Source organism: Coffea arabica, chromosome 7c (genome assembly GCF_036785885.1).
Source record: "Coffea arabica cultivar ET-39 chromosome 7c, Coffea Arabica ET-39 HiFi, whole genome shotgun sequence".
Classification (NCBI taxonomy): domain Eukaryota; kingdom Viridiplantae; phylum Streptophyta; class Magnoliopsida; order Gentianales; family Rubiaceae; genus Coffea; species Coffea arabica.
In genome coordinates this window covers 103,242-114,205 of record NC_092322.1, presented here as the reverse complement: position 1 = coordinate 114,205, position 10,964 = coordinate 103,242, and the positions used below count along the sequence as shown (strand labels likewise).

General features: G+C 34.3%; 1 protein-coding gene across 5 annotated transcripts; it reads left to right on the top strand.

The window, feature by feature from the left end:
- Window positions 1-7,921: 7,921 nt before the first annotated feature.
- LOC113697508 (superoxide dismutase [Cu-Zn] 2) lies at window positions 7,922-10,709 on the top strand. Of its 5 annotated transcripts, none has more exons than XR_003449887.2 (7): window positions 7,923-8,111; window positions 8,245-8,355; window positions 9,337-9,432; window positions 9,534-9,565; window positions 9,848-9,923; window positions 10,197-10,273; window positions 10,441-10,584. XR_003449887.2 is itself a non-coding variant. In XM_027217155.2 (7 exons), exons 1-7 carry the CDS (start codon window positions 8,021-8,023, stop codon window positions 10,467-10,469), a joined length of 489 nt encoding a protein of 162 aa, XP_027072956.1. In that variant the 5' UTR covers window positions 7,924-8,020; the 3' UTR covers window positions 10,470-10,709. The 5 variants fall into 5 exon arrangements, 4 of the variants coding, with proteins under 4 accessions (XP_027072959.1, XP_071912969.1, XP_027072956.1 ...); XM_027217155.2 differs by having other exon boundaries at window positions 7,924-8,111; window positions 10,220-10,273; window positions 10,441-10,709; XM_027217157.2 differs by having other exon boundaries at window positions 7,925-8,111; window positions 8,248-8,355; window positions 10,220-10,273; window positions 10,441-10,709.
- Window positions 10,710-10,964: the final 255 nt, after the last annotated feature.

Sequence of the window (10,964 nt, the reverse complement as noted above, 5' to 3'; positions counted from 1 at the left end):
AGTAATAAAAATTAATATTTTATATATAATTTTAAATAAAGGATATTATTGACATTTCACAATAATAAAAATTAAAATATATATTATAAAAAGCTCGATAGAGCTCGTCGAGCTCTCGAGTATTATATTTCCAAGATCGAGCTCGACTCGATAGTTCTAACGAGCAGCTTGAGATCGAGATTGGTCAACCGAGTTCGAGCTTGAGCTGCTGACCAAGTAGCTCGCGAGCTCGAGCCGAGCTACTTGGTTCAGCTCCAGCCCTACTCGGATCAATCAATATAAATATCAACTCCATCAGACTACGTACAACACCACTTATTGTGAAAAATTTTGAACCTACGTACTAAAGTATTGGAGCTCCAGATCGAGGACGAGTAGAAATATATCTGTGAGCCTGATCGAGGTCAACAAAGAGGAATTCGTCTATGATCCCAACCAACTAGGAAGAAGAGCCCATATATGGCATTGGCTCCGCCAAATTCATCTCCTATCAAATTAGAGGTTTCGCAAGTTATCCTCCTAGGACGAGAAATAATAATTTTGATGAGACTATTATTGTTGAAAATGTTTCCCCGTGAATATTTTTCATCAATTTAGTCGTTTTTGTTTGGACAGGAGATTATTTGCCCAAATTTATTTGCTTACATCATCATTACGATTTCCAATACACATTTTTATCTTTCCAATTACCTTTTTATCTCACATACATCACATCACAAAAAGTGCTACAGTAATTATTTCAAATAATATTTCAAATAATCTCCTATCCAAACAATTGTTTTTCTACAGCAAGAAAATATTATTATTAGTCTTCATGGGAAAATTATTTTTAATAAATTTTCTCACATTGACAATTTAATTTCCTGTGAAGACTGAGAAAGTTGAATACCTTATCAACCCGATTGGAAGAATTGTGCCTGTTTCTTCTCATCATGCATGACTCGTACATCACACTCCTTCGTGGAACTCGAGGGTAAGTTCTTTTTAATGGGGAAATTTGATACAGAAAAAGGACGTACTCCTGGGATTCTCATATTCCTCATCTACATCAATATTGGTTAATTTAGGGTTCTTAAGATATTTTCCATAGTTTTATTACTTTTTTTATTTGTTTTGTTAGGATATTTATTCTTATTGTAAGTGTGATGGTGCGAAAAATAGTTGAAAAAGGAAGCAAGAGAGATTGAGGTTAATTGCCGAGTTGAAAGGTTGCATGGGCATGTCTTATAATGTAGAAGTCTTCTGTCCATGCGATGTTATAGGGACTGTAGTGTGGCATAAGACATGGCCACGTTTTATGGAGCAAAGTTCTCTAATTAGAAGCAAAAGATCCTGTGACTGCTACAAAGTATTTTTATTTTTCTTTTAGGGTTTTGGTGTGCTTTTGTTTCCTTTCAGATTAGGACTTGTCTCCTATATGTAGGGATATGATAGGACTATTGTTATAAGACTTTGACATTATTCTTGAAATTTAAAACACTTGATGTGTCTTGGATTCTATACCTAGATTGGATTCTTGTTGAATCTAGACAAGATTTGGGTTGAATTTTGGAATTTCTTTTGGAGTTTGGTTGTGAATCAACCCTTGCTTTTTTCTATGAATTTCGTACGTGAAACAAATCCTATTTTTACATTTCCACTACCGTGTCATATATAGTGTGTTCACCAAGGCATAATTTGAGATTGAAGGAAATGAACGAAATACTCTAATGGAAAAGAAAATAAGAATAGGGTTTTCTGTCTATCATGTTTGGTTTAAATCTGGAAAGAAAATAAAAGATACACAAAACAAATTGTTTGATCGGGGAAACAATACAAAGGAAAGAATAGGATCATGTGTCAGATACATTTTTGTCCATAACTTAACAAAGTCAAATTGTGAACATATTTTAACAATTTAACTTTTTTTTTCTTTCTTTTGGTGTTTATCCTTTGATTCTCATGAAAATTGTATCAAATAATGATATGCCAAAATGAATCAAACATTTTTTTGTCTTTCTAATTAGACAAGACGAAGAACTAAAAAAACTATTAAAATTTTTAAAAAAATCCTAAAATAACAAATATTTTATATCCAATAGTTTCATGTATTGCTTAGTAAGGTTTAGTGTAGTATGGAGATTGTGTTAAATAAAGTTACATGAATCATAAATAAAGAAAAAAGGAACTTCTAAGGAAATCATAAATAATATTATTCGTCTCTGACTCCTTTCATTTCATTTTTGCTCATTATACATGGAAATACTATATAATTAAAGCTAATCCTTCCTTCCCAAATCCAATCGCTTCATTTTTCTCCTAAAAAATGAATTAAACAACAAACATCTTTTCTTTGCTTCTCTTCCTTTATAGTCAATTACAGTTTATTAGCCTCCTACATAAAAGAAATCTTTTATTTGCTCAGACAACAAAGCACAAATCAATCATAACTACCCTAAAAAATTACGGCTGCTTACATTTTTGTACGCCGGTTTCGTTAGTTACCTCCTTGCATTTTCTTGCATGTTGACATTCACCGTCAATTTCGAACACATACATATACTGCTCTGAAATTTCGAAAGGTATAATAGGTAATCACTTGCAAACATATTTACAGCGTCCACTTTCTTCTATGCATACCTATAAATAATATTGTATATTTATAATACATCAAAATTGTCGTTGCCTTCAGTCTGGTTCATATTTGTTTCAATCAGTTCTAGATCACTTGAAATTAAAAGATGAACTTAAGAAAGATCATTGAAAATAGTATAGGAAGACAGAGATTTGAAACAGCATTACATTCGGATTAAACTGATAAAGTTGTCATACTTTTGCAAACGGTTATCCATAGTATAATTGGATGCAACACTCGGTAACCAGCAGGTAAGAAATAAGAACAGATCAAGGTACTATTTGCTAGTCCAAAAAATAGTAGTAAACAGTTGACTATTATCCACCAACAGTAACCGGAGCAATTAACAGTTGAGTGCTAAAATATTCGGCAACTTTCCAGCCAGCCAAGGGTTTGGAATTAACCTCGCATCATCGCCATGCCGATCCACCAGTTGTCCTCCTTCTATCAGTAGCCGCCTCCAGTAGTTCACCAATGATGGGAGGGGTTGAGTAAAGGCCAAGCATCCACGAAACGCAGTGGGATCAGTACCAACACACTGCGAAAAGCCAACAATCTCACATTTAAAGTCAAATCACAAATTCTAATTAAGAAGAACCCAGTTTTTGGCAGATATAATTTTACATGCAGCTAAGGATACATACATGTATAATAACCTAGTATGTATAGGAATTCATAAACAAATGGTCTTAGAAATCACAACAGCCATTTCAAGAGTAGAAAATGTGATTTTTTTTTTGTTTGGGAGAAAAGCAACAAAAGTAGAAGAAGTTGGTTGGAGACCTACAATGACAGTCTCTACCAAGATATAGAGACCAGCAACACAACTGGCCTGCACAGGGTGCTCATGAAGAACTATAAGCTCCAACGCAACAGAACCAGAATAAATCCATATGGATTCAACCACAACACCAAAATCCTCAACAAGTTGCATGAATCATAAATAAAGAAAAAAGGAACTTCTAAGGATATCATAAATAATATTATTCGTCTTTGACTCCTTTCATTTTATTTTTGCTCATTATACATGGAAATACTATATAATTAAAGCTAATCCTTCCTTCCCAAATCCAATCGCTTCATTTTTCTCCTAAAAAATGAATTAAACAACAAACATCTTTTCTTTTCTTCTCTTCCTTTATAGTCAATTACAATTTATTAGCCTTCTACATAAATGAAATCTTTTATTTGCTCGGACAACAAAGCACAAATCAATCTTGAAGAGAGATACTATGAAAGTCAAGATGACTATGAGTACCATTAATAAGATAAGCCTAATCAAAATATTACAAGAGAACATGAAAGCAATTGAGTTTACGAGCATTGATAAAGCAATTGAGTTTAGATAAAGCAATTGATTGATGAATTATTAAAACTCAGTCTGACAGAGAAAACTGATTAAATGCCTCGATACATTGGCTGTGACATAGAAGAAGATGAAGAGAATAAATGCAAGCAGAGTTAGGAAAATCCAAAGCAAAAGCCAATCGAAGAAGAAGATGGAGAGAATAAATGCAGTTAGAGATGGGGAAATCCAAAATAAGAGCCAATCCAAGGTTTGATTATGCTCCAAAAATCTCAAAAATCTAAGAGAAGCAATCACAACACGAATCACAGAAAATGCCTAAAACACCTCAGTACATGGGGACGTAACATAAAAGAAAATGAGGAGAATAAAAGCAAACACGGCTAGGAAAACCCAAAGCAAAAGTCAACCAGGGTTTGATTATACTCCAAAAATCTCATAAATCCAAGAGAAGCAATCACAACATCAAGAACCACGATCATAGTACATTTTAATCTCCATATTGCCTACAGAAACATAATATTACTTTAGACCCAAATTTGTAGATACAAAACAAAAATCAAAACAACAAAAGAGTATTTTTTAGTGGTACAGTTATAAGACCAAAAAAAATTCACGTTAATGAGATAACAAGAAAAACTAGGAAAATTTATCGATTTGATGATGAATTTGGTAGGTAGTAATAATACTAGCTAGTATGAGTGAGTGTACTTGTGTGTGAGTTGGAATATGTGAGTCTACGATAGGTGTATGGGCATAGATTTGTTTGATGTCAACCGTTGATCGGGAAGCTTTAAGATCATGAGGCTGTTTTTTCTGTTAATTCTTTCTCTTTAGGGGCCTCTTTTGTTTTTCCCATCCCTTTCATGGATTTTTGTGTCCTTTCACCTAATTTGCATAGATTTTTTGAGCATTTCATTCGTTTTTTCTTGTGCCCCAATTATATGAGCGCATATTCATCATGCTATTAAAAGTAGAAAATACATGTGAACAATACCATAAGTTTTAGGGATAATTATAGAAATTTCTCTTGAGGTTTTTAATAATTTCATCTAGTACCCTCTTGTTTTAAATATTACACTTATCTTCTCTATTACTGGCAAATTATCACACTAAGCCTCACTTAAGACTCAGTTTACACTAAGCCTCTTGTTTTGAAGCTTTTTCTTTTCTTTCTTTTTTCTTTTAGTGCCTTATTGTCTTGTATAGTCTTCTTTTCTAATCAATAAAAAAGTTAATTATTGCTCAAAACAAAAAAGAAAGTTTAAGTACCATGCAAATTTATTCATTACATTTTGTTTTTCTTTTTTTTTTTCTTTCTCTTCTGATTTTTGGCTAGTAGCTTGTGATTATTGTGGTGGTAATACAGATGGCAAAAATGGGTATTATGGTGTTGGTGGTGGTAATAGTTCTAACATTTAAACGAAAGGCATTGAGGTAGTTCTTCTCTTCTCTTCTCTTCCTTTGTGTAGCAAAACCGTACTTGAAATTTGAGCTATTCATAGGGTTGTTACCCAAACAACAATAATAGGGAAGGTAATTCTAATATTCAAAATTGAAGGGGTGTTATGCAAAATTCACATAAACATTAAGGGAAGTTTCTAAAATCATCACTTAAAAAATTTTGAAGCACACTATTGCATTTGAGAAGTTATGTTTTTGGAAATATGAAAACAGATTCATCCAATAACCTTAAACACTTGAATTCTCATTTTGGTTTCTAAATTGTAAGTTGGGATACTTTAGTTTCTAAACTATTTCTTGATTTCCTTTTGGTCCCTAAACTATAAATTAGGGCATTTTAGTCTCTAAATTATGCTCCAATTCTTATTTTGATTCCTAAACTCCTTTTTTCTTTCTAAATTTGGAATTCTTTTTTTTTTGCTACAGTTGCTTCTCACTTGACTAGTCTTCCATTAATTTTGGGTATTTCATTAGTGATTGTACTTAAATGGCACGAGTTTTACAGTTTAGAGACTAAAATGCCTAAATGTATAGTTTAGGAATTGAAGTGAGCATTGGGGTATAGTTAAAGGGTGCAAAATAAAATTTATCCCTTATTATTGGGTACAAATGAATATGCAAGTAAGACACTGAATAAGAAAATCTAGTGCGGGTTAGAATGATAAATATTAGTATCTCAGTTAAAGGCAAGCTTCTTCCAGGGGAACATTCTTACGTTGGCCCGAGGACCCTGCCGCTGAATTGTGACACAAAGCATGCGTAAGGCCATAGCCGAGTATCTATTGCCACATCCACAAACATTTTTTGCACGAGCTCAAACCCATTGCCGACAATTTCAATCAAAAGAACTGGAAGCATACATAGAAGTAATAAAGATTGAAACAACTCAACTAATATCATAAAATTAAGCAAGCAGAAGGAAATTATAACTGATTCTAATTATCATCGTGCCATGTATTAATGAATTTTAATAGACACAGCAATGCCAAGACGAAGTTATATCAAAGAATAACACTATGACATCAATCCTTTTCTTTTTTTTTCTCTCTTTTTTTGGTCAACTGTTAAGCTTTTATCTGTAGGTTCAAGGGACAATTACAAAAGTAATCAATGAACTGAAAACTGTCCAAGTATCATTTTATGCTGCTTTTGTTAACCTACAATGAGAGCACTACGTATCATTATATCACTTAGAGTCCCTTCTTCCGTGATGAACTGTTGGCACCCGTCCTACATTTTGTCTCTGGGGACCGAGGAGAAAGGAGGCTCGGCGGGAAGAGGGGTGTGCCATGAGAGAAGCAAGGGTGCGTTTAATAAAACTGAAATTTGAAAATTGAAGTGTGAAATCTGAAATTTGAAATTTGAATCAATTAAATTATTAAATATTAAATCTAATACATTTGAGTGCATATTACATTCAATAATAAGTGAATAGTTTATCATTTAATGCTGTCGTCGTGTCGAGTGAACTGAAAACTGTCGAGTATCATTTTATGCTGCTTTTATTAAGCTACAGTGAGAGCACTGTAGGAAAACTACGTACCATTATATCACTTAGAGTGAGTTTAATAAAACTGAAATCTGAAAATTGAAGTATGAAATCTGAAATTTGAAATTTGAATCCATTAAATTATTGAATTGTTAAATATTTAGTTTAATACATTTGAGTGTATATCACATTCAGTATAAAGTAAATAGTTTATTATTTAATTTTGGGAGCAAATTTTGTTTAGAAAATTCAGTGCCACTTAATTAATTCAAATGTTCAATTTTTGGTTATCAAACTGAATATGTTAAGATCTGAATCCATTAAATTTAAGTGCTAAATTGAGTTATCAAACAGGGTCTTAGTTTCATTAATAAGGTGAATAACTACCTCAAAAAAAAAAAAGGTTAATAAGTAATTTAGCCAAATCATGACTATAGAAATTCTTACCCTTTTAACAAAAGAGAACGTACAAAGCCAAAAGGACTTGTGCAAAAGTTTGATGGTCTTCAATTATAACATTAATGGTATACAATAGACATATCACTAATGCCTTTGTTTCTCTTGTCAATCACCAATTTACAATCAGATAGCATTTTTTCAACCCATACCTACATAAAATACATGCATTAAACCATAAAGCAACAAAATAGCTCATCTTCCCAAAATCAAATCAAATTCTTACCTCGGCTCACAAATAGCTAGCTCATCTTCCCGATTTATTTCCACATCCCAGCCCAATTAGAAAACCTCTAAGGTTTGAAGGCCGGCCCAATAATTTAAAAAAAAAAACCACACCCACAAAAATAAATAAATAAATAAAAGCAATCAAAAATTTTTTTCTCCTCTATCTTTGTTGGCTAAATCCAGTATAATTTTTCTGCAAAAAAAAAAAAAAAACCCAGTATAAATTTATGAAATTTCCAGACCAGCCTAATAGGAGAGGTCCACTACTGGAATATACTTGTATGTTTTTAGGCCTTGCCCATTATTGTAAATTAACTGCAAAGATAAGACTAATAATCAGTCACATACTACAACATAAAAGACAAATTTTAAAATAAAAATAGAGAATCGTAACCACTCCAATAATAAGATAAGAATAAGATGATGAAAACTTAGCAGTGGCGAAAGCGGCTGTGCAAAGCCAATGGGCATACTGAAAGCGGTGGCTGTAATCTCCGGCGGTGACACCAACAACAACGTAAGGGGCTCTATCCAATTCCTCCAAGACTTCAATGGTATCCCCCCCCCCTCTCTCTCTGTGCCTCTTCTTCTTCACTTTCAGAATCTATTAAGTACAGTAGTATTATTCTGTCTACATAGCCTCAGTTGATTGATTGATTATATGTAAGTCGTAACTAAACCATGAAGCAGGGGGCGCGGCGACCCTTGTGAAAGGAAGAATAACAGGCCTGACTCCAGGCCTCCATGGCTTCCATATTCATGCTCTTGGTGACACCACCAATGGCTGCAATTCCACTGGTACGTACCACTCCCTTCTTACTATGCTACTGCTATCTCCCCTCTCCCCCTATTTCACTATCTCCTTATATGGGTCCCCACCCCCTAATTCAAACGGGGCGTATGCAATATATGTAGAAGAGTTGAATACTTCGTTTGTCTAAAGCTAATTTCTGATTTGAAGTTAAACCATCTGATTTTTCACATGTTACTCTGCAGCTTTAGTTCATTTTATTATGAAAGACTGCACCTTTCTCTCTCTTTTTTTTTTTCGGTAGCTAAATATATTTACTCAGCATTCCTGCATAGCATATAGGATTAAGTTGTGTAGAGTAGCTAAGCCTTAGGTACAGTGTGAGGCAGTCACCTGGGATATCTGAAATGGTTGCTTTCCCCCTTATTGCTGAGGATTCCCAGCCTTTCTTAATTTCACAAAAAGTTGTCTTGAAAATCTGACCATTTTGTGCTCAAGTTCCAAGGTTTTTAATTTGGGCCCTTGCTCCCGGATATGTTTACAGAATAAGGTTCTCATTCTGCAAGGTTCTACGTGTGATAACGATATTATAGGTGACAAAAGATTCATGGGATTAAGGGCCTGGAATAAGTTTGCTTCAGAGATTTGTAATAAGTTTTTCTTCTGTTGCTCTTACGTTTCAAAGAGCCATAATACTTGATTGAGAGAAAGGACAAACAGATACACTGTTTAGAAGGATGCTTAGTCACCCCCAAATAAAGGTATCCTTTCTATTAATTAGTTATGTTTGAGGCTGTTGGCGCAGTTGGCTTGACAAGGAGTATGGTTGCTTTGTGACTGAATATGTAGTGTATGAGTTTAGAATTCTCCTGTTTTATGTATGGCTATCTTTTTGTGCAACTAAAGCTGCTAAATAACCAGAAAGAGATGTAATGTGGAGCTGGTTATTATGTTCTCTCATCAGGTTTGTTTAGCTGCTAAATAGCGACTCTTTAAAAGTCTGATATCTGCCCATTTTGTAATGTCAGGGCCTCATTTTAACCCACTGAAAAAGGATCATGGAGCACCATCTGATCAAAATCGTCATGCCGGTGATTTGGGGAATATTATTGCTGGTGCAGATGGTGTGTCATGAAAGACTTGTATCTTTGGAAATGGTATTAGCTAGTCAAACAGGTTTCCTTTTCTTTCTTTCTTTTTTTAAATTTATTTTCTTGCTTTGCAGGGGTTGCTGAGATCTCAATCAAAGACATTCAGGTATAGTATTAGCAAGTTGTTCTGCTGTTTAACAAAATATGAACTTGTTTCCTTTATCTATCTTTAGATATCTGTGGCTCATCTCCTAGTTTTCAAGTGATGCTAAGAGTTGAAATGTATCAGTTAACTTACATAGTGAGGTCTTATTGATGTTAAGTAGGGAACTTGTCATATAATCCTTTAAAAGCAATGTATAAGAAATGGTTGTCTCTAGTTCAGGATTGTTCTCTTTTTTTCTTTTGTCCTTTAATTTTAATATCTTTTAGCTTTTCTTGTTGATAGATTCCACTTAGTGGTCCACACTCCATCTTGGGGCGGGGGGTTGTTGTGCATGCTGATCCGGATGATCTGGGAAAAGGTATGTTTATTTGGATTAGGGTGTAGAAGGTGATAACTTAATGATTAAACACTAAATAGTAGTTTTGCAGTTCTCTGTTAACTGTGAAAGATGAATCTCCCTTGCAGTTCTTCTTGTTGAAAAATTTGATCTGCTGATAAAAGTATAAAACTTTTGCTATTGAAGTGTCTATGTCTTTCAGTCCTTGTCACAAGTTAATTAATATGTGATAGTTTCAGTTCATTGGATTCAGTAAAAAAGGTTTATTTACAACTTGGAATTATTGTGTTGTAGCTAATAATTGAAGCATACAACAGGTGGACATGAACTTAGCAGGACTACTGGAAATGCTGGTGCGAGGGTTGGTTGTGGTAATTGCACTTGCTCCTCCCATTTTTCTACTAGCTTTTTTTACCTTGTATCATCAAATTCTCTTCCCCCCCCCCCCCCCCCCCCCCCTGCAGTTTTCTCTGAGCCAGTCATTCTTTCCTCCGCGTGTATGGTATGGTGGCTCAAAATTTGATTTTATGCTGTGCAGGGATTATTGGGATTCAGTCATCGGTCTAGGATGGATTCCTTGCATTCAACAATAACAATAGAGTTGCTTGTTTTGTAATTTTCGCATGTAGTGTGAGAAGTAAATGGTACAATAGTTATCTATGCTCGCTCCGCATTTGCCCAAGCGGTCATCCTTTCCGTTTCTGAAGATGTTATAGAGCTGCTTGATTGTTCAATTCATTGGTCCATCCAAATGGGAAAAATAATAACAGGAATTGTAATTAACCCTTCAAAATAGTTTTTGGCAAACTTATGATTTTACTAGCTATTGTTATTCTCCAGTGTATTCGTGAACACACAACCAAAGGCAATTTGGAGATAAATGCTTTCAAAGAACTGCTACTTCTGCACCTTGAGGAATGATGCCATGCTGTGTGTAATGTCACATTAGCTGCTGTGTCAATAGTCAATAGTAATGGGACCACGGGCAGGAACGGTTGCAGGTGCAATCGTTCCTCGCAGTTTTGTGTATTTTACATATCGCATAACTTTGTTTGCACACGG